This window comes from Myiozetetes cayanensis, unplaced genomic scaffold (genome assembly GCF_022539395.1).
Source record: "Myiozetetes cayanensis isolate MyiCay16 unplaced genomic scaffold, myiCay2020 scf2-11, whole genome shotgun sequence".
Classification (NCBI taxonomy): Eukaryota; Metazoa; Chordata; class Aves; order Passeriformes; family Tyrannidae; genus Myiozetetes; species Myiozetetes cayanensis.
The window spans coordinates 103471412-103495658 of NW_026087411.1; the positions used below are offsets into that span (position 1 = coordinate 103471412).

Here is a 24247-nt window from a genome sequence, read left to right on the forward strand (position 1 = left end):
TTGAATTGCTTTATGATGCGTGAGCGCATGCAGTTTATTAGGAAATAATAAGCAAAGAAGGCAAGCCAGGCAAGAAGCTTTGCTCACTTTCAAAGTCAAGGAAAAAATTTGGCCCCTGATCAAGCTCTGTGCAAGTGAGAACTTTTAAAAGATTTCCCATTTGGTTCCTGAAAAATAGAAAAGGAAGAGAAAAGGAGTCCTGAGTGAACAAGATTAAAGAGACAAGGACTTGGACAGATTGGTTGTGGTGGAAAATACACACTCTAAGCAATCAGATATTAAAAGTTTTTCCTCAGTTTGCTGTTAAGTCAGGGAAAAGAATCTCTCATTGTCTTGTAATTGTTTGAACTTACTTTCAAAATCCAGGAAAAAATGTGGATAGTTTTCAATTTCCCTGGTAAGGACCTTAAGAAGATTACCCATCCCAGCAAACCTAGTAAATGCAACAAAATCGTAAACAGTTATACACATAAACACAGAATGCTACAGCTAAAGGCTTGACACAGTCTGCATCATATATTCTACATTTTGTCACATTCTGGACCACAAGAAACATTTTGATTGTCAATTCTGTGGTATTTATACATAGAGACAGAAAGAGGAAGATCTTGGATAAACACAGAAATAATTCTATTCAAGAAATTGGAATTTAAATTTCCAAATAACATCCCAGATGTCATAAACAGATATTTATGAGTTTATTTACTTAGCAAGAGAAACAAACTCAGAGTTACATCTTTATTTGTAAATCCTCCAAATTGCTGGATTCTTTATTAGTGAACACCATTTCAAAGTAAAAACCGAGGTTTTAACATTTGTCTTAGGTTCTTCAGCATAAATCCATGTTATTTTAAGAAAATAACCCAATTTAAGGAAAACCAAAACTGTTTCCAATCAGCAAGATTTTATAAAATATTACTGTAACAATCTATCACAAAGAACAGCTCTTTTTAACTTTTAAAAATGTATGTATGCATTAAAAAAAGAAAAAAGAAAAAAAGAGAAGGTTTAAACTCTTCTTATCTGTTATTCCTATCTTTTATCATCTTGGAAGTCTTTGCATGTCAAGTTATAAAAAACTCCCAAAAGGAAAAGTGACCAATTCTCAAAAAAAGGAAGTCTCTATGGAAGATAAGTAGGAAGGAGATTTGAAGAAAAGTTTTTTACTGGTACAGTCCTTAAGAAGATACATTATTCTAAAACTATATAGAAGTAGGGCTTTCTTGGTTAAACATTTTCTCAGAAGACAGAAAAATTAAACCATGAAAAGCACATATAAGGACAAAGAGGCTTGCCTAGAGGGATGTAGAAAAATGTAATTTTAGATTTAAAATGCAGGTTGAAAACTGATTTTTGCCTCAAAGATAAATATTCTCAGTACTCTAGGCTATGGCTCTTGGGGCTCACATCTGATGTTCATCTGTGGTTCAGTTTAACTCTTTTCCCACTTAAGAAATCAGACCACAAAAAAATTATTCTTAGCATGTACATGGCTGATACTACAAGACAAAGCTTTTTCCAAGTTCTCCCACAAGCATTACTGTAGGGAGAGTATCATCAATCCTAATTTCTATGTACATATAAGGGATATATTTCTGTAGCAGGAAAACCTAGGAAGGTAATGTGAAGCTTGCAGATTTAAAAGTAGCCACAATCATACCATAAAATTACATAAATTTAATCAATAATCTCTTCAGAGCATGCAGCTTTATGTAAAAAGCCTTTTGTTAGACAAATGGCTTTGTTTTGCATTAAATACTACTTCAAAATTTTCTCTCCAGAACAAATCCAGTGAGCAGACTGTCAAGCCCTTTGCAATTAGCAGCACCTTGCATATACAAAATTGAAACATAAAGAAGCATTTTCCATTATTTCCAAAGTTACAATCATTTATATGCAGGAAAAAAATATACTTTTCCTAGAAAGGGGAAAAACATGCAGACAAAGCAAAACAGATTTTATACAGCGTTAAAACTTGTATCTTCAATAATTTAATATTTTCATCAAACTGGTATAATACATTTTATCAGCATCAGCTAAGAGAAACAAGATAATGTGCATACACTTATTTTCCTTTTCATAACCTTGAAAGAAAAAAATTATACTATGCAATACTAACACAATCTAAATTACTGACTCAGCGTGGATTCTTCACTTTCAACTCATTTTAAGCCATATCTTACCTCATCGCCTTCAATCTTCAGAGAGTATCCAACCATTTCTTCTACTGCCAAAGTTTGCACTGCATCCAGAACTGGTTTAGTTGATAGCATGCTTCGAACAGCAAGAAACTCTTTGTGCCAAAAACCTGAGGATATTCTCCCTCATTTGCATTGAGTAGCTTGAGGTCATGTGCCCAAGCTCTGCTTTCTGATCCTTCTTATACAAGTACAGCACATCTCGGCTTGGGAGATTTCTGAGTATTTTTCCAGAACTTTTGTTGTATTTTTTTAGCTTGTTTTTCATTTTATTCCCCTTTCCTTCAATCCTTGTGTAAGAACTGATTCAGCTATTTAGGTCATAAGTACGAAACAGAACCCTGCACAAACTTATACATATGTTAACAGTCAGGCAGCATTTTCCAATGATCCTGAAGGCTCTGGTTTGACATCATCTATTTTCAAAGTACATCAGCTCCAAAAATTCAACATCAACACCCAGAAAATACAGTTCAGGCAGCTGCTAAACATGCTTTAATTCTCTATGAATTGAAATAATTTCTTAATGGTTTCCTAAAAACAAAACTGAAAGCAACATCTAGTTCCAAGAAGCTTTCAAGTATAATTCATCATTCAACATTCAGTTTTGACTCTGAATTAAAAGGCCAACCTTCATCTTAATGGAAGTGCTAATAAACGCAATTCCTTGCCTCAAAATGAATTATTTTATTCTGTATAGCTTGCTGCTTCCCCGTACTTGGATCTTCCAAACTGTCTTTCCTTAAAAACTCTAACAACATATGCCAAACCTCAGCAACTGTAAGTCACCTCCAGGATAATTTTTAATGGAATTTCAAAGTAACTAATGGAAGGCATTCTGAGCAGGTCAGGATATATACTGTTGTTGCAAGAAAAATGCAAATAACAGCTGATGCACAGAAGCAAATCAGAAAGGTTTAACTTAAGAGCATAAAAATCCATTTAATAGAACTAGAAAGCATTTTATTTTACTTACTGTAAAAACAGTTTAAATGCTGAAATGAGACTCAATGTATATATAAAAATATTGCTGATGTTGCACTACTAAATGACAGCGGCTTCTCTTTAGTGTCTAAGTCCCTTAAAATTCTAACTTTTAACTATGCTTTAAAAATTATGACATGTTGGCAACATGTTTGCATTTCCTTCCCTACTGCTACCCAAACCATTAAAGCTCACCCTAAGATATTACATAAGCATATAGAAAATACTTTTTAAATACTGTTTAAAGATCATTGCTTGATTTTTGATGCTCAAACTTAATTAGTAGCACATATACATAATCATAACACCAGTAATGAACAAGAAGGTACATTTAGGTTTTTGCATTTTATTTACCATTATCCAGTAGCATATTTAAAAATTTGAACTCTGAAGAAAATAGCACAGGCTGGTTTTCCAACACATAACTTTGTTCCTAAAATCTCACTGATTCAGTTTCAACATTCTAGAGGTATTACCTAGGATGGGAAAACAAATTTCTTCTCCTCTACTAAACCAATCAGTTTATTTTTAAATTGTGATATACAAAATACTATGGCTCCCTCCCCAAAACAAATAAGAACTCAACCCTACAAATCTGCCAAATTGTTTGAGAAGTACTAATTGATTTCTTGTCTTACAGGACTAATTTAATCAGTGCCAACCCAAACCTATCAGCAGCATTGCAGCTACACTGAAGACAGACAAAGCATTTAAACCTCATCTTAGTGAAAAAGGACACATTCACCAGCTCAAGCCTTTACTGCTCATCAGTGCTCCTCTGCCAGATACTATTTCCTAAATCTGCCTGCTTGCATAAACATGGTCTAAAAGGCTTTTGTCAAAATGAGCTGGATCAGCAAATACTTACTGCTTAAACTCATTTAGATCATCCTAATGAAGCAGGGCTGTGAGTGCTCTCATGAGCAGCTCCATTGGAAGTTTCAGGAGAAAGAGGAGGCTCCCAAGGTCAGCAGTGGCACTGAAAGATTCGGAATGATGAGTTCTAGTGGCACACCTGCATGAGTAGAGACAGGAGGCATCCAGTCCACAGTCTGAGGGAACTGTACTAAGCACATCAGTGTCACTAAAGCGCTAGAACTGGCCTTACTGCATGAATAATTAATTGTGGTTTCAAAAATACAGCAGCATCTGAACAAACTCAAGATGTCTCAGATCAAAGGCAGGATTCCAAAGCATTGTGATAATCACATATTAGGTTTGTTGAGGTGCTCATAAGGAAAGAGTAGAAGTGCAAGATTCAAAAAATTTACTGGGAGAACTGGCTGCTCATGGCTTGGATGGGTGCACTGGACAATGGGTGAAAAACTGGCTGGATGGCCAAGCCAAGAGAGTGAAGTTACATCCAGCTGTGGAATTACATCCAGCTGGTGGTCAGACACTAGCTGGGTTTCCCAGGGCTCAATATTGGGGTCAGTCCTGTTTACTACATTTATCATGATCTGGACAAGGAGATTTGCATTGGTGAGGCTGCACCCTGAGTACCGTGTTCAGTTCTGGGCTCCTCACTTCAAGAATGACATTGAGGTGCTGGAGCATGTCCAGAAAAGTGCAATGAAGGTGGTGGAGGGTCTGGAGAGTAAGGCCTACGAAGAGTGGCTGAGGGAGTGGGGTTGTTTAGCCTGGAGAAGAGGAGGCTCAGGGGTGACCTTATTGCTCTCTACAACTACCTGAAAGGAAGCTGTAGCAAGGTGGGGGTCAGTCTCTTCTCCTAGGCAACTATCAACAGGATGAGAGCACATGGCTTCAAGCTGTGCCAGGGGAGATTCAGGTTGGACACCAGGAAAGATTTCTTCATGGAAACAGTTATAAACACTGGAACAGATTGCCCAGGGAAGTGGTGGAGTAACCCTCCCTGGAAGTGTTCAAGAAATGACTGGATGTGGCACTTAGTGCCATGGTCCAGCTGATCTGGTGTGATCGTTCAAAGGTTGGACTTGGAGGTCTTTCTCAACCTTAATGATTCTGTGATTCTCTGATCGAGTGCACCCTCAGTCAGCTGGCACTTGACACCAAGTCGGGCATGAGTGTTTATCAGCTGGAGAGCAGGAAGGCTCTGCAGAGGGATCTAGACAGGCTGGATCAATGTGCCATGGCCAGTGGTATGAGGTTCAACAAGGCCAAGTGCCCGGTCCTGCCAACTGGCAACTACAGGCAGGGGGCAGAGTGACTGGAAAGCTGCCAAAAGGACCTGGGGGTGCTGGTTGACAGTCGACTGAACATGAGCCACCGTGTGCCCAGGTGACCAAGAAGGCCAATGGCATCCTGTCCTGTATCAGTCATAGTATGGCCAGCAGGACCAGGGAAGTGATAATGAGCAGTAAGAGAAAGGGAAATGGCACAAGTTGTACCACAAAGGTTTAGATTGGACATAAGGAAAAATTTCTTCTCTGAAGTAGTTGTCAGGCTGCCCAGGGAAGTGGGTGAGTCACCATCCCTGAAGCTATTTAAAAGTAGTGTAGATGTAGTACTTAGGGATGGGGTAGATTTGCCAGGATCAGGTTAACAGCAGGACTGAATGAACTTGGAGTTCTTTTCCAAACTAAATGATTCTATGATCCTATGATTTATTCCCATCAAACTCCACAGTAGGTTTCTTTTTAATCATTTCTCCATTTTTCTTATAGTTTAGAATATTTGCACGGATATGTTATTGTCATTATCTTCGGCTGTTTTACCGATAAATTTTTAAATCTTACAAACTGTAGCTGCATTGATGAAGAATAACATAACTGGTATTTAATAGTCTGAGTTGTGCAAATACATTTAGTTTTCAGAAGTGGTATTATTCCTCTATGGACTTAATTCTGGAAATAAGTTTAAGACTGTATTGCTATACTAAGAAAAGAAAAAAGTAAAAATAACCATACATTTTTGTTTGAGATGTTAATTGCACAAAACCCCCCAATATATATATTTGATAGTGAAGTATACATACAGTATTCTTTAGCAAATACCCTTTTTTTTTTTTTTCAGAGAGCAAGCTATATTCATTTTCCAGAAAAAAAAAAATTATCCCCAATGCTGGCCTCTAAACGCTGTATTTTTAAGATTTTCATCATATAAATGACAGACATAAAGTGCACCAAGATAAAACCTACATGCAAGCAAAGTAAAATCAGTGCCACATATTCCTTAGGCATGCGAAGCACAAACAGACGAAAAGAAACCCCAACAAACTCAAAGCCAAAAAATAGACATAAAGAAGTGAAAAGTGGAATAAGAGAAGAAAGTCGCTCAAGGTGAAAGTAATGCAAGATAAAAGAATCATTCCTGCTTTGAAAAATAATTTTATTAAAATTCCTAGATAAGCAACACTTCCAGCCAAGAGCTTTTGCTGTTAACCGATATGCAGATTGCAGGACACAATTAAAACCTAAAAAAAAGTGAGGCAAGTAAAAGGGAATTAATAAACGGTTTGTAATGACAAATATATTTTCACTAACCATGAAATGTTTAAAGACTTGGCCATCAACATTATTAACCGTAGCCCCAAGGATTACAGAGCTTGGCTTGTGGTTTCATTAAAATTAAAAGGTAAAAAAAGAAAAAAAATTACCTTAGATGAACTTAAAATTTATTCAACAGGGGGATTTTTCTATATGCCAACTCTCACACCTGAATATACTTTGAACAGAACTCCTATGTATTTTCAAATTACATAATGTCAGAGCAGCCATCGTGAAAGAATGAAAACCAGGCAACCAAAATATATGGATTTTGATTCATAGGTAATAATAATAGTAATAATAATAATAATACCCACAACACAAATGAACAAAACAAAAAAACACCAATAGATACATGAAATGGAAGCCAATTATGTAATTAGAATAAAATATATTTGAAATCAGGAAAACACTGTTGCACTTTGCTCCTTCTGCCTGAATGTAGAGTAACTACAGTAAACTAGATGAATATGCCATTGTCTGCATAGATGCTTTACACAAAACAGGGACACAATTCCTCTGTACATGATAAATGGAGCCTCTATCAGTTGATGCTGTTAGATAAGCAAAGCAGGATATCATTGCTTAACAAACTGATACACAGCAGGGAGAGCTAGTTTTAAGCCTCTTCCTTCAAAACAAAACCACTGTATTTTTTCCAAGTGGAGTTTGATTTCTTCCAAGCTTTTGTAAGAGAATGGCAGCCACACCAAAATCTTTCCCTTAAAAGTTTCCTTGTCCTCATAATTTCTCACCAAAATCATAGCAAAAAAGGAAGTAAGTCATCTTAAACCCCATTCAGTTTTGGAAATCTAATGATTTGAACATTTGAGAAGGTATCTGGTTTCAACATCTGTGAATATAATGACTGAAAAATCTATTCTTGATCTGATAAGTTCTTAGATACAGAACCAGAAACAGACTCTTGGGTGAAAAATCAGAAACAGAAAAAAAATGTTGCTCATCCTTTCTGCCTATAAACGACTGCTGATTATTCAGTCTTCTGACTATGCCACACAGAGTATTTTTATCATACTCACAGAAAATCCAGTGCAAGTGGCTGAAAAAACAAGATGAAAACTATCATATTCTAGTTTTTTTGGCAACTATGGTAAAAACTTTCCTCAGTTTGATTTTATATTCAAGTTATTTCTTGTGCCAGTTGATAACAGGAATAAGTCTTTGCATATTAATTTTCTTCTCTATTTTACTTCTCATTTTAATACATAAATGCTAAAACAGTACATCTAATCTCAGTCAAGTCCTGAGATATAAAACTGTAAATCCTATGTGACCAGATTTCTTACTGCATATTTGCCAGTGATCTGCTCTGAATGTGTCAGTACGTAGGACATAATGCATTTTGCCATTTTGCATTTCTGGTTTGTAGTGAAATAATCTGTAAGATACAGATCTGAAGCAGTCTTTACAAGTATTGCTTCCTGGAAAAGGGTAGAGAAGTTAAACAATATCTTAAAATACTAAGCAGACAATATATTCAGATCAAAGATATTGACATTAGTGGAATTAAGACAGCTATGGCTGACTATATGTACCAACAGCTCATGATTTGAGGATTTAAAGATGAAACGTGGATCTTTATAGGGATTAGTTGCTATTAGTTTAAAATACTTCCACTTGTGTAATAGTGGTCTTATTTAATATTTCATTACACAAAATAACAAAACTTCCTGACCGATTTCTGTTACAAAGCAATTGAAGGAAATAGTGAGAGTTCCACTAGGTAAAAAAAAAATATTCAAGAAAACACTGTAAATAAACTGAAGGTTAATAGACTTTAAGAAAATTATTCAGAATTTCAGAAGACGGTCACCCAGGTGCCTCTAGGTGAGGATAAAAGAAGAAAGAACAGGTATCACCCCCAAAACAGCAACTTGGGGGACCACCCAACTCAAGAAAGGGGTAAAGAAAGTTCTGCTGAAGTATGGAGGTGTATGAGTAACAGAATCTGTACAGGTTTCTGGAGTAACAAATGTTCTTTCTAGAGGAGTTTGCTAGAGGAATGGCTATTTTTGACTTTTATGATAGTTATAGGGAGAATTAACTGAATTTGAGGATGGAATTACAGGAGAAATTAATTAAAAACACCACAGGTTACTAAACAAGGAGAAAACAGTAAATTAAAGATCATGATTTCACTGAAGCAGTTTCAGTAATCTCAGATACCTGGAAGGATAGGTCCCTTGGAAAGTTGATTTAAGAAATAAGGGAGTGCAGGAAACTCAGCAGTTAAGACAATACACAACAGGTTATTCCGATGGAAAAGAGACAAAATAGAGGCTCAGAAATCAATATGCCTGTATAACCACAGGGCAGAACTCAAGGAAGAAATATAGAGAAGGAGCTTTGACAAAGGAGTGGAGATGAGAAAAGAAAAAGTTATTTACTACCATAAATTTGCTAAAACTCTGAAAATCGGAAAAAGCAGCTGACAGAAGTTGACAAAAAAAGATAATGGTATTTTTAAACAGTATCTGTTATCTGTGTCTAGATCTGATTTTGCTCAATACTTCTAATAATGACAGACAGAAAAGAGGAAAATACCCTTTTAAAACATGTACTAATCTAGAAGAGAATTAAAATACTCTGAAAAATAGGATCATAATTCAAAATCACTTTGATAAACTGGAGACACTATTCAGAAGACTTTTCGTAAACATATATGTAAATTATTCCATTCAAGGAAAAAACCAAATCAATCCTACAAATGCAGATGGACTGGTAAGCAGAAAGGTTGAGGGAAAAAAATATTTAATCATTATAGTGGACTATAAATTAAACATAAAGCAGGTTGGAAAGTTGCTACATTCTGGAGTTTTTCCAATGACTGTTCTCACAGTCAAGTTAAGGGATGAGGGGACTGAATATTGAACAAGAACTGGGTTTTTTTCTAAAACATGAGTCTAATCTGGAAGCATGCAGGAGTTACAGAAAAGTATAAATTTTAATAAACTGCTCCTTTTTTCTTACTTAACTTTGTGTCATATTTTGACTCCTTCTGATATTATTTTCTTAATTCCTTTTCTTTCACATTAAAGACTCAATTCATTAAGACATACAGGGCAGAATGCTTCCATGCCACTTTTATGCAAAACAGCCGCTTGCTTTGAAATTTGCATTTATTTAATAGACAAGCACATTAGCCCTCTTAATGATGCAAAAACAAAGGGATTTTTAATTTTGCATTGTTCCTAATAATTTAAGAAGTACATTCCCTAGTAAATCTATTTTCAAACCCAGTGTTTTACTTACACTGACTGCCAAACAAGCCTTGTGCTCCAACATGAGCTTCCTAAACACTACTGCAACTTTTTTGGGTATATTAACAACTCTACTATTTGCCTTAGATGACAAACAGGGAAGGACCTACTGCAGACAACACCAAATTAAAACCATTCTCTTAATTAAAAATTAAGATTTCTTGTAAGCATTACAAAAAAACTGAGATCACCTAGCGACGCTGACAGGCTCCTCAATAGTTAATCCTAATCACTACTGGAAGCCATTCCTTATTTAAGTAATGAAATTTGCACCGTTAACTTTTTATTAAGCCGACAAAATTGACGCACAGCCGTCAACTTTATACCCTCCTCCTGTGCTTTGCTACCTATCCATTTTCAGCTGACTGGCCGATGTGGACGGGGATCGGCCCCCAGCCCGTTTAGGCCGGTTTGTTCCCTGCCGGTCGGGAGATGCTCCAGCCCCGGGCGCTCATTTTCCCGGGAGCGCGGCGCGGGGGCGCCCCCTGCTGCCGCACGGCGGGAACAGCGCCGGGGCCCTGGGGACCCGCGGCCTCCCCGGGCACCCGCACGGGAAATTCGCTCCTCCTCGTCCAAACCTGAGCTTTACTCTGCATCAGTTTCCCGCCCGTCGTCTCTCGTCCTGGGCACCGCCGGAAAATCCCGGCTCCATCCTCTTGATGCCTCCCTTTCAGATACTAAAAGACATCCATGAGGTCTCCTCTCAGTTTTCTCCTCTCCAGGCTAAACTGGCCCAGCTCCCTCAGCCTTTCCTTACAATGAGGTGCTCCAGTGCCCTGATCACCTCCACAGCCCATCTCCCCACCTAAGTGAAGGCCAGGATGAGCTCTGATGCCAGCTGAGCTCAGCCCAGCAGTGCCAGCATCCCTGTGCAGGAGACCCACATGTCCATCTGGATTCCTGCCGGGACTCCAGCTCCTCCATGGGTGGATGATCTTCTCCGCTACTCTTACAGCTCAAACCAACCCCAAACTAACCCAGTCAATACTTTAATAACCACACTTCAGAACTAATACCAATATTAAAAAATAAATTATATCACTTTCCCTTTTTTCCTGCTGAAACTCAGAACTTAGTTTAAAAGTAACTGTGACTGCATCAAAAATTATCACAACTGTCATTTCCACTCAAAGGTTGAACACCACATAGGGGCTGTTTAGGCTTAGCAGAGTGAAATCCGAGGGTGGTGAGTGTTCTCAGCAGGGCATCTGACACACTCCACATCAGCCCTGGTAACAGTCCTGTTTTCTCCTTCTGAACAGAAATAACATCTCTATTTACACTTATTCAAGCAGTTTTGATTAGCATTATTTCTTTCGAAGTTAAGCAGCAGTCCAAAAGTTGAGAAAGAAGAAATGTTTTGGTAGTCTGACTAAAAAAGAGATACATGGGATGAGATACACTAATTTTAAAACACCAGTTAACTGCTATCAAAACTGGAAGGAAGCAGTCACATCCAAGATTTTCTTACTGCCTTTGCTGAATCCTGTTTGAAAGGCAAATTGTGGAACTATAGAAAAATCACCATATTTAGGTTTAGAGCAAAATCTGAAATTCTGCTTTTGCATAACCTTGTTTCATTCTCAGTTGTAACTAACTTGCCATTCACACTTAGAGGTGGCATAAGTCACATCTAAAATAAATACATCCTTCAAAACACAACATTCATTAGTTTCTAAGAAAATTTCAAATTATAAGCAACTATTTAAATAGGAAATTTAAAAATATTTAGAACTTTGTTGAAAAACTTAAATCGTGTAAAAACTACACAGGCAGACACTCCTCCTCCTCCTCCTCCTCCCCCTCCCCTCCATGCATATGTTTACACACATGTACACAAGGAGTTGCAACACAGCACTGGAAAAATCTCCAGAAACTGAATTTTGTTTTATTCTCCTCTGAGCCAATTACTATTTTAGTTGCAACTTATTAATCTGGCTTACTAATAAAAACAACATAAATTAAAACTTCAGAAAAGCCTGAGAAAGCCTAGTAAAAAGTACTCAGTGATTGAAGATTATCAGGGTTGATGGCAAGTAATGCAAATTTACTTAGGGAAAAAAAAAGTTCAAAGAACAGAGTTTAAAGACTGAAAAGAAATTGAAAGACCTAAATCAATACACATTTCAAAAGTGCAAAAATATTTTCTATAAAAAAAGCCTTTAAACTACAAAAAGGATAATATTCTTTTATTTCAGACTAGATTTTTTTGGAAACACTAATACTAGAAAAATATACATATAAGCACAATATAAAATATATATATGCATACATACATTGGTATCAAAGTTGGATTTTTATATATTTAAATTTTATATCAAAACCATCAAGTTATTAATACTACCATCCAAACTTCCTGGCAGAATCTTTATGAAAGGAATATACTCAAGAAAATATAATTGTAAATAACAGTGGTGGAACACACATTTGTTGCCTATATCACCTTTCTGATCTTCTGAAGAATTATTTGAAGTCTGAAAAATCCAACTACAGCAAGGCCCATTCCAGTCCTACACTCCTGTTTTGGGTATGGCCTCCATATAGGCAATAACTACTCTCAATCAGGCCTTGATTCAATTTGAACTTGAATCTTCAATTCAGTTCTTAAACTATGGGCTTGTTCTAGTTCAGTGTTTGCTCACCCACCCATCTTCCAACCATAAGGGCTAAAATGAAGCATTGCCTAAAATGATCACCATAGTATCAATTAATATTTTATTAACCTAAAGAATCAGAGTAAAGTGACCAAGATTGTTGTTTACTGTTTCAAATCAAATTAAAGAACCTTACTTTCCTATAAGAAGTTTAAAATTCTGTAATAATAATTTCTACATAATAATACAATTAATTCAGAAAGTGAAGTAGCTATAATAAAATTCCTAAAACGTGGCTGATAATTAAAGATTCTTTGAAAACATGCTATGTTCAGCATATTCCTGGCAGGAGGAAAACTCCAATACAAATCAAGAGAGCTGCCTGGCACCTGATTTGGTTTTGGAAGCAGGCTGCAGTTGAGGCAGTTATCCACTAAGTGGCATTATCAACCCAAACACCTAATTTTGACAAAAAATATCATGGTAAAGCACATTTTACCTCCTACAAACACATTGATGGAAAACATTTTTTTTTTAATGATTCATTTTATGTTTTTCATAAACTTTGGCATTGTTTCAAACAGCATTACCAATTTACTTTTCACATCAAAACATTTGGAAATATTCAGCAGGATGGTCAGGTCAGAAATAAAACCATCATGATAGACCTATTAAACAAAGCAACCAAAATCTGGGAGCAATATGAGTTCAAATTAGACACGTAAACATACAACAAGGTATTTTAAAAGTATCTGGGGTTTCAGTAGTGCTGCAAATCAACAATTCTAGTATTTCCTGTTGAGAAGTGTGAAGTATAACAGTCACACCAGATGCTTACTTTACTGTAGATAAAACACTTTAAAAAACATAAGTCCAATAAATTAGATATACTGGTGCTACCTGATGTTATAGAGTATTAAAAAATTACAGTAATTGGGAAAGTAAGAAAATGATGCTTCACTAATTATTTAGGGATTTGTTTGCAAAATATCACTTAAGGATTAGTGACTGTAAATATTCGGGGAGGTTGACAATTGTTAGCTGGAAAAATGCCTTTAGAAACAGCAGAAATACCAGGAAAAAGTATTAGAACAGAACTCTCATTTAAAAATCATTTTCCCCTATTCCTATTGTTTGTACCTGGTCTTTTATCACTGTCAATTTGTTAATACATAAACAGCTAGTGAAAATAAAGGGGGAAAAAATCAGTATTATTGTAGACAAGACTACATAAAATTTAAATGAGCAACTAGTGTCTCTCTGCCTCATCAAAGCATATATATTTTAAGCTTGTGAAATGTCCTATACATGCACTCAAAATTCTCAGCATACTTCAATGCTACAAGGAGCAAGACATTCCTTTTTTTTAAAGTTGTTTTTTTTTCCCTCACTGGCCACAGAGGAATTGCATTAGGACATAGTCCTTTTTCCCTACATCCGCCTACTACAAACATTTGCTGCAAGTCAGCGACTCCAAAACCAAATTGTTTACAATTAACTCAAAAAGCCATTAAAAAATTGTTTCTTTGTTCCAGTTGGAAAGAGGGACAGCCAGATGTGTGGCTTGTTGATCTTGTTCTTTTCTGACCTCTGAGTGTAGGAAGAACTGCAGCTGAGGAAGGAAGTCAGCAAGTTGTGTTAATGAAGGTGAACATCGTAAAAAAAGAGCTTGCAAATTTTTTTTGTGAAAGAAAAATATCTTTGAAAAATTTTTATTAAAAAAAGAGATAACACAAAGTCAAACTTCTTGTTATTGGTGAAAAATTAGAGCCTCTGTTTCAGGAGAAGTCAATAATCTGTCTTTTGCTACTTTAGAAAAATGTTACCCTTAATTTCAAAAACTTCATGAAGTTTCACTGCTGTAAATTAGCAAACAACTCATCATTTACACCTGCTGGGAAGCCAGTCTTCTTTGAGGATGCAAAACTCAGGAAAAGCATTTTAATTTTAGGCTCTGACTGAGTCACAGTCTAGCACCACAGCTCAAAATCTGGCCCACAGCCAACTTCCAGATTGAGACTGTGCCCAGTTCTTGGGAAAACACATCTGGCCAACAATGAAGGGCAGTCCCCTACAGTTACCAGAGTACTTTTCTTCACAGGTCTCCCCGAAACGTGATTATGCATTATATCTGCAAAATACTTGGCAATGAATTAACTAGTAACCAGTGTTGAAAACATCATCACATGGTACTCTCTGCAACAGTACAGAACAGGCCTGTACAAGGCACTCTGTGGGCATAAAAACAATCTCTCAAAGACTGCATAGCAACAGGTGTGAAATGTTATCATCTTGTTTATAAACTTCTAATTACTTTCTAAAAAAAAGTCTAACATGCACTCTGAAGTTGTACGACCACAGTGCTTATTTTATCAAGGTAGATGAGATGTTAGTAAGTTATCATGGCCTGAGGTGATACCCAAGGACACATTTGTGTGTGAAGTACAAATTCACTCCAGAGATTCAGCTTTAGATATTAATTCTGGCACCTCAGTTAGCAAAGTGTACTTCAGGCATCCAACTTAATTGTCGAAATTAGGTTAAATGTTTGATGTTGCTCTCTCTCTGTATTGCTAACTTCATCTTAACAGTTCACACTGCTTTTGGAAGAAAATGATTCCTAATTCTTGTCAATCAGTTACTATTTCAGAATATACCTACCATCTGAAGACCTGAATCGTCATAGTTCATCATCATAGTTCATTGGCTAAATTATGTCTTCTATGGTATTATTTAATTAAGAAACTTGCCTATGTATACTCAGAAAACAGGAAATTGAAAATGAAAACTAGTTTACTCTCTTCCCACCCCATGTTCTCCTTCCCCCAAGGTCATTTAAAAGCCAACACAGATCACCATAGACATGTACAAACAAAACACTTTTGCAAGCAGTTATAAAATTATTTAATATGACAGGAAAATTCAAATTCTGGAGAACTAAAGCAGTATTTAATGTCATACTTTTCCAAACAGTTTTAAGGGATACCGGTCATTTTAAAAAAGGGCTACAGGATTCAGTCTTTTTCTTTGTACTGAGAGAAATGAAATCCTTGTCATGAAAAATTCCCAGCATAGCTCAGGCAGCTCACAGCTATGAGCACAAAGAATTGCTTCTGCCACATTAGTATTTAGAATTTATTATTGGTTTGTCACTGTCATATTAAGATTTGATTTTCAGAATCTTTTCTTTTAAAAAGAAAACTTTAGATGCTTCTACAGCTTGTATTTTGTCAGTCTTCTGAAAAAAAAATTCCATCTTTAAAGTCATTAAAGGCATATTTAAGGGCTTCATTTGGAAAAAAAAAAGTCTTAATAACTGTAAAAGGTCTCTAATAGCAAACAGGACTTCAGAAATATATCAGGTAAAAAAAACCACCTAACTTCCTGCTGATGAACTTAATAAAAGCAGTGAACTGTGCTGTAGTAACATTAACTTTCTATGGAATAATATTTGAAATAATCCATAATTTAACAAATCTCTATTTCCTCATTTCACTCTCCTTTTTTCTCCTCATTTCCTGTTTCTTCTGACACATCAAGAGTATTTATCTCCATTCCTACCATTTTTCCTTTTATTCTTCCTTTTCATTCTACTTGTTCTGTCTCTAAGATCTCAGTCCTCCCCCACCCCTGGGACAGACAAGCCCATGCAGAGCACTCATTTTTGAGATTCTGTCCTCTCTGGCTGAGAAGGATCATCCTGCATTTAAAAAGTAAAATGGGCCATTAATTTTAGTTTAAATGGTATTATAAAATTTAATAGGTTTGTCACAGACATAATTCCTACTTCAAATTCCATACGACTCTAACAAAATAGAAGGCTGGAAGGCATTTTAAAAGATAAAATAAAACCTAAAAAAACCCCCACAAAGTAGCTTCGTTGGTTAAGTATACAGTCCTTCCAAAGTTCACATCATTAGTTTAAAAGTCAGAGAAGAGTAATTTCCTGCACTGCAGAAATTGTCAAAGCTCTGACTGCAGCCTTTTATCTTAATAAGTCTCTCTTGCCATCTCTCACATCCACCTCCTCCGTCAGTCCTGGGTTTATTCATCCATCCAGTGAAATGAAACAGGAATACTGCTGTCTTTCAACGATGCTGATTCCGTATCCACATCCTTTGTGGCCTTAATTAATGAATCTCTACACCTTCCAAACACTCTGCAGGTGGTTTTATTTCTTTTGAGTAAACATGCACAATTACAAACACCTTTATTTTGACAGACCATCCTGGGTTCACCTGGGTACTGTGAACCTGCTTTAATAGAAACCCAGTCAGGCTGCCTCCATGTTGGGCTTGTTTCTACCTGCAACAAATGGAAGTTTTTGTGGTCTTTTGCCCACAGTATCGCTTGTTGGATGCCTCTCATAGCAGCTTAATTAATGACAACATTCACTGTTAATAAAGCAGGGTTAGCTTAAAGAGTCCTTTCCATACTCAATGGCTTCCATCTCTGAGAAAACACCAGACCAAAACTACCATCTAGCATAGTCTCACTTCCCACAATAAAGGTATTGCCTTTCAGATCTGAAGCATTAGATGCTTAAGGTCGACTTTCCAGTCTGTTTCACGTTTCTCAGCAGCTCAGAAGGGGCTGGCAAACAGCAGTGCTTGGGGCAGAACCAGCAGACCCGGTGTCTGTGACTCGCAGCCCGGAAGCCCCGGCACAGTGCTGACCTCAACTTGGCCACATGTGCAGTGTGACCCTGAGATCTCCCTTCTGTTCCTTGTAATCTATGCAGAAAACACAGATAGCCAAATTGGCACAACCCCTAGTGTTTCACTAAGAAAAAGATAATCTTCAGTGACAAATTCTGTTTTAATTACATCTACAGATCAAAACCTTCTAGCTCCTCTGCTTCTTTCTCAGTTACTGAAGTCTGCTGCTGTTCACAATGCCTTCATAGTCTTCCTCATATATCAAACTTTTTCTTGCAGCAGCGAGAAACAAGTTTAAAGCCAATAAAACATGTTGTTGCTGCAGATACTGACACTGATTTCCTTGCATTGACACCAGCACTTATTTCAGTCTGCAGTGAGCTGATGCAGAGGTCTAAACTGACAAAAGTAATCCTCCAGGAAGCCTTTGCAATCCCACAGATTTTTCAGCAGTAAATTCCCTAAACCAGCATATCCTGCTGAGTGAAGGTGTTGATGCAAGAAAAGGGCAAAGAGAACTCACCTGCCACTTTGGACGGCAACATGCTGATCAAACAACTACACACACGATCATAACAATAATACTGCACGTAGATTGATCATACACTTGTTGGTGTGGTTTCTCTCAGGGAATATAAAAATTTAGGGCAACTGAACTATTATTACTTAAAAGGTCAAATAACATTGGACTTATTCAACAAAGACATAAACACTGCACAAAGTAAAGTCCAGCATATTGCACTCTTCAGCTTTCTTGCATTTCACATACAAAAGAAAGGGGGTACTTAACATGAACACTGGGTTATGTCTTACCTAGGAATACAGTGGTTCCAATTCACATTCAAAAATCCAAAGAGGTGATGCTAAACATTCAACATCCGTCTGTCATGAAAAACATTCAAGATTACACTTAGAATCACTGTGCTTTTCCCTATCTCAATTTTCAGATTAAACTTTCTAGTTTAAAAAGGAAATTCCCAGGAAAAATAGAAATTATTCTACTCAAAGTAAAATTTGTAACATCCAAAAATTTTTGGAGCAATACCATTAAAAAATGTAGCTGGGTTGAAACAATCAGGTACTTAAACTACATTTTATCCCATATAATTCTGCAGAACAGATTCAGTTTAAGTTGGATTTTACAATGAGCTGTTGCAAAGGCTGGTACAACCAAAGGAAAATAATGTTCACTAATACTGGTATGCATTATATTAAGAATTAAAAGACATAACACTGAAATCAAGAAAATGGGAATACATTTCCAAAACATTCAGCAATTTAGTATAACAGCTATAGTTAGTTAAAATAGTATTTTATATTGAAAAAGTCCAGTTAAAGCAGCTCTAAATTCAGAAATTAATTTTCCAATCTTTTGAAACTACTGAAATGAAGAATGTACTTTAAATGCCCAATAGTGATAATTTCATTCTGCAAGTGTTGGAGGGAGGGAGGAGTCTACTGGAAAACAAGGGGACCAGCTCCTCCATAAGGATCTGCAGAGATAGCTATTCTAATGTCACTTTTTCAACTGAGTAAAATAACTTAAAAAGATGCAAGTTTGCTTCCAGAATAAAGATGAAGGTAACAGGAAAAATAAAACCACTACAGAAAAACTTGGAAGTGAACTTCCATTTCAACCATAACCTCAATAATGCTAATAAAACTCCACAAAGACTCTTCCCAGATATTCAGGTTCACTATCCCCAAAACCTCAGAGGCCAAGATATCAGGTCCATAAATCAGCTTAATTAAGTTTTGGTTTTGAAAAACACGAAGTTGTGTTTCTGCAGCTATATTTATAAATACATGACTAAAACCTGGTTCTAATCTGATTATGTATTTTTATATTTTAAATTCAAAATAGTAAGAGTGCTTGATTTCTGCCTAAAGAGGAATTATCTTTTGAAACTCAGGGGAAGAGTGGTGTGGTGCAGACTTTTTTCCCCTAAAAATACGTTCCTTACTGCAAATTATAACAATTCATTATAAAAGCAGATTAAATTAAATCAAAATGAAACACTAATTTCCCAAGTAGAACACCCACACAGGGCACTAATTAGCAATAGCTCCTCTGTGTAAACAAATCTTTGTACCAATTAGTAGCTGGTCAAGTCAGGGAACTCCCTTTCTCTAGGGTAAAAATGTCTATTTTCAGCATTGCTTTATTTTGCTGCTGGCTGCAAATTCTCTCCAGTTCTGTTTCAATGGAAAGTATTTTGAACTTATATTTCAGGGAGTTTGATGGGAACCCAGTCAAGATTTGGGGGAAAAAAAGTGGCAGTAGAAGCCCTGTAAAAATCACAGAATCAGGACTTCAAAAGCGATGAGAACAAATCCCGCTCTCTGCCTAAGCCAATTCTGTCCCAAGGGATTACACAGACCAGAACAATAACAGTGAAACGACTCAAAACAAACAGTGGAGTAAATTAAAAAAGTACATGGGAAGAAGAATTCTCAGTTGTTATTCTATAATAAGAAAGGCAAACAAATAAAACCCCCAAGGCGAGAATATTATGCCCAGATAGCACTTTTGAAGCATGAGTTAGGTGCAACAGTAAAACTACATAATAGGATGGCATTCAAGGGGGGCTGAGTGTTCATTCATCATTGATGACATTCGAATCTGCCAGACAGCTGTTCTGTGCAAGACTGAAAGTACCAGAGTTGAGTCTTACCTTGTTGAAGATGATCCAGAGCCTTCACGATACTTAGACAGAGGCTGTAATCTGTGGATTTTAAAAGTTGTTTAATAGGATTGTTATTAATGAAACCATTTCAATTACTAAGCAAAAATCAGAAAAGTTACTTAAACGCCTTAAATACAGAGTAATTTCCCTTTTTTTTTCCAAAACAAAGAGTATTCCTGCAAGGTATCTTCTACTGTGTATTACACCCAGAGCAAAAGGTCAATCAGTGTCTTAGTACAGACAGTGAACTACTGTTACTGTGTTTAGGATGTCTAGTTGACCCTGAAGAGTGATGCATCTTACTTACATGGGAAAGAAGATGGGAAGGAGGCATCAGAGAACAGGCAAAGCAGGAACACCTCAGGATAGGGAACGTGCTGGCAGCACCTCACAGAATCCAGAAACACACCTTTTCCTACAGAGCAGTTATGTAGTAAGAGAGAACTTCTGACCCTCCGGCGCGACTGGGTTGCAAAACGCAGCTCTAAATATCATTGTTTTTTACAGCATTTACTGGGTCAAGATATAAGAAAACATGTCCCCTTCCCTCTTGGCCCAACAACAAAAATGACAGGTCTGAAAGACTCAGGAACTCCAGCACTAACTAAATTTATATAGAAAAATTAAATTTGGGAAACAAAAAACCAACAACTATCAAGAAGTATCTCCTGTTCAGCTGTACCATAAAAGTACAAAAACTTTGCAACTTACACAGAATAGCTATCCCTCAGCACAACTTAAGTAGAAGCTAGGATTAAATTAGATTTTTAACAAAATACACATTCCATTCTGGAAGCTTGCTTTTTAACCTTTAAAAAATTTAACACAGATATCCAAATTTCAGTATAAAACAAAATCAAACTATTGCAAAGATCAAATGGGATCTAAGGACAACGTCAGTCCAATTCACAGAGTTAATGTGATGAATCAGTATGAAGTGGGCATTAAAAAAAGACCAGATGATGACAGGAAGCACTTCTTGTTCTCAAGCAGGAACTGTGTGAAATGGGCTGCAAGGCCAGTTTATGGAGTTAACACATTTGGATTGAGAGAGATGTTGTTGAGTAGGTAAGTGCCATGCGAAGGGAAAGAGGATAAACTACTCTGCAAAGTTTCAAGTTTCCAGTTTTGGGTATTTAAAAAGGAATATTCCTTTAGAAGTGGAGATAAAGAGCCCAAGACTGATATCAGAATTTTCCATAGGAAAGCTGAGGGAAATGAAGAGGAACAACACTTTAAAGTATTTACAAAATAATTAAATATAAAGATACTTCTTCCAACACTGTGACTTAACCACAGGGTGAAGAAACATATCTGTGAGCAATTGCTCTTCTCCTTGAAAGAATTTGCAAGTCAAAAAGAAAGGAAAGTGATCATTCCTTAACATCAACAAGATAAAAATGGACAGAAATAAATAAGACACTCTGGGAACCTTAGCAAAAACCTTAATGCTGCTTTAAGGGAAGGATATCAACAAGGAGGCAAACCATCACATATTAACATGGAAGAGAAAATTCTCTTTTCGTGTTTTGGTAACATCCAGTAAGTCAATTTATTCCTAGTTAAAATGCATTTATACAATAAAACACAGGAGTCAGTTTGGTTCCCTCAGCGTAGTAGTCTGGGGGACCTGCTGGGAGTAAAGCTTATTATCCACCCAGGGATTTGAGCAGCCGTAGTTCACAACCAATTTGACTTAAGGAAAAACACAGCTGCTATTTTGAAAGTTTCCTGCTGTGTAAGAAATAATTAAGGCTGTACGATCAGTATTCAATGAAGCATAAATAGCAAAGACGCAAAATTAATTCTATTTGCAAATAAAGAGTTAAGTGAAGCTGCATTACAGAATGGACTATGTAATGTTGTAGTTCAAAGGCAAAACAGAAGAGTTAAATAAGATGAAGTGTGTGTCAGAGGCCAGACTCTCAATCCTAACTATGCAACCGCAATATTATTTCATGTTTTCCTTGACTCAAAAACTAGAAAGTACAAGTTCCAAAATCAAGCAAAGAATTATATTCTGATTTAAGATACAAAAAATAAAAAAGGAGCAGCAGCTAAACACACTTATCAATGTGCATACTGAAAAAGCACAGACGCATTAAAACCTTTATTACCAAGCTGGTACTACTTAAATATTATGCAGATAGATGCAAATGATGTTGATGGCAGTGCAAGTAATTCAGGGAAGCTCATCCTTGAAGCATCCTGACCTGAGCTTTGATTCTCTCCCCACACAACTGTCACACCACAAACTGCACCAGATAGCAGGAATTCTCAGTGCAGGAATGGCACTTAGCCTGTCACTGTCCATGCAGGGACTGGAGCTTAGTTTCTGACCACTGGACCACTTCCAGGCGGAGGAATACATGGCAAGTTCACCAGGACGCCTACGCCATCCCAAAGGCTATTCCTCAAGTACTACAGAAGATGGTGAGACAGATGGTTGTGCTCCATGGACTAGAGTCAACCCTTGAGTTGTCTGTTGGACCAGACACTGTTAAGTCATTAGGACTCTAATAGCTTTAACACTGCTTAAAGAAAAAACCCACACACACACAAAACTTCACACCCTTCAGTTTTTGCTAAATATAATGTTAGACTTGCATCTCCTTGACAGAGGTAAACAGACAATTAGCAGAAAAGGGCTGAGACATTTGCTTAAGACATGGATTCCCCAGGGAAAACCTAAAGATCATGCCAACTCAGGTTTGTGCTAGTAGGTTGCTGCTGCTCCTTTAGCTAACAGAAGGCAAAGCTTAGGTCAGGGATAAATTTTACTCTACTGTCAAGATATACATCCTTTCGTTGAGGACACTGTACATGCCATCTGCTTACACTGAATTTATTCATTTTGATTTAAAATGCCAGGCCATCATTCTTCAAAAATTCATATTTTTTTTAAGCAATTGCTTTCAAAGTTGCTGATTATAGCTGTATATTCCCTGGGGTTTATCTTACAAAAAAATACTGTGAAACTCAATCATTGTATGATTTTAAGTTGCTCTGGATTATTTTTCCTGCTTTCTAGACACAACCTCTCACTTCCAGGCTTGAAAGAATTTTTTTCTCCTACCTTTCAAAGACAATGCTGCCATTGCTTTCCCAAAGAAGCTTCTGAATCCCAGCTTCTTGGAAAGCAGGATCTGTGGCCACATATATGTCAGAAAATAAAACAGACCAAGGCAGACAGACACACTCTGGGCTCGGAACCAACAAACATGGTACAGCTTGTAGCTGAACAACTAAAATTCTATTCCTCCAAAACAGCCTAGCCAGATCCAAACAGCCTTTGGAAACGGTCCATCTCTCTCCTAACCCCAGAACTATGCTTGGGCATTATCTGGAGAATGTTAGTTGGCACAGGACAAAACTGTGTCATGAGTAGTACTAAAAATGTAACAGTAGAGTTGCATGCCATATTCACTCCTTATTTAGTTCCTACTATGAACATGCATCACAAATACAGTACCCAGCTGCTTCTGGAGAACATCATTTTTAGAAGTTAATTCCATAAGCAGCCAAATGCATTTCAGAATTAACAGGTCACCTTTTCAAGGCTTTATAGCTCCTGGCCTTAATATCACATCCTCACCTAGGTGGCTGTTGCTTTCAAACCAAGGGAACAGAACAACATAAACATGTAACAGTTGGGCATTTGTGTTTCCACATGTATTACATGCAGCACACGTGAAAATTTGCACTCTGTAGGTTTTTGGAGATTTTTAATGTGTTCAGGCAGACTGAACATGAGCATCTGACTTCTTAATTTCGGCAGGCCTGGATTGCTGCCAGCAGAACACTGGCCCTGACTGTCAGCTGGTATAGAGTGGGCATAGCTCTACTGACAGCATCCCAATGAATAGCAGCTGAGACTCTCCTTCTCCAAAGCTCACTCACATTACTGTGATGGACAAGGAAGAAATTCACCTTACCAAGATCAGCATTTTTGGGACAAATCTGTGTTTTTTTCAATAATTCACAAAGTTATAAATGTCTTCACAAATTTGTTTCTCTCTTCTAAGGCAGAAATCCCAACTTATTTACTTAAAAAAATAATGCAAACATTTACCCTTATTTTGCACAAAAAAGAAGACAAGCAAGAAGTTCTTGTAAACACAAGAGAGGCACATAAAATTTTTCCAAAGAAAAACACAACTACCATGGTGCAAATCTGGATGTAAATATTATACTTGGCAAAAATTGCTGTGTGTAGAACTTTGTATAGATCTGATTATGCAGTGTCATGGGGTACCAAAAAATCATCCAGATAGTACAAAAACATATACCCCTTTTACAGCTGCTGACCTAAAGATGATGTTTCTTCACTCCCAATTCATCTTACTTTGTTGTCCTAAAAGTGTGAGGATATTATATA

The 24247-nt window shown here is 36.8% G+C and overlaps 1 protein-coding gene across 7 annotated transcripts in view; it reads right to left on the reverse strand.

Annotated features, from left to right (window-relative positions):
- The window catches only part of CYRIA (CYFIP related Rac1 interactor A), a 54949-nt gene that overhangs the window by 19138 nt on the left and 11564 nt on the right, over positions 1-24247 (reverse strand). For 3 of the 7 annotated variants that reach the window (XM_050316608.1, XM_050316604.1, XM_050316611.1), the window contains exons 2-4: positions 19858-19908; positions 17996-18064; positions 88-167 (exon numbers count right to left, since the gene is read on the reverse strand). In XM_050316608.1, coding sequence (XP_050172565.1) covers positions 88-160 — 73 coding nt within the window. In that variant the 5' untranslated portion in view covers positions 161-167; positions 17996-18064; positions 19858-19908. Of the gene's footprint in view, positions 1-87; positions 168-353; positions 434-17995; positions 18065-19857; positions 19909-24247 lie in introns of all 7 variants that reach the window. The other 4 variants (XM_050316609.1, XM_050316606.1, XM_050316605.1 and 1 more) reach the window with 3 other exon arrangements.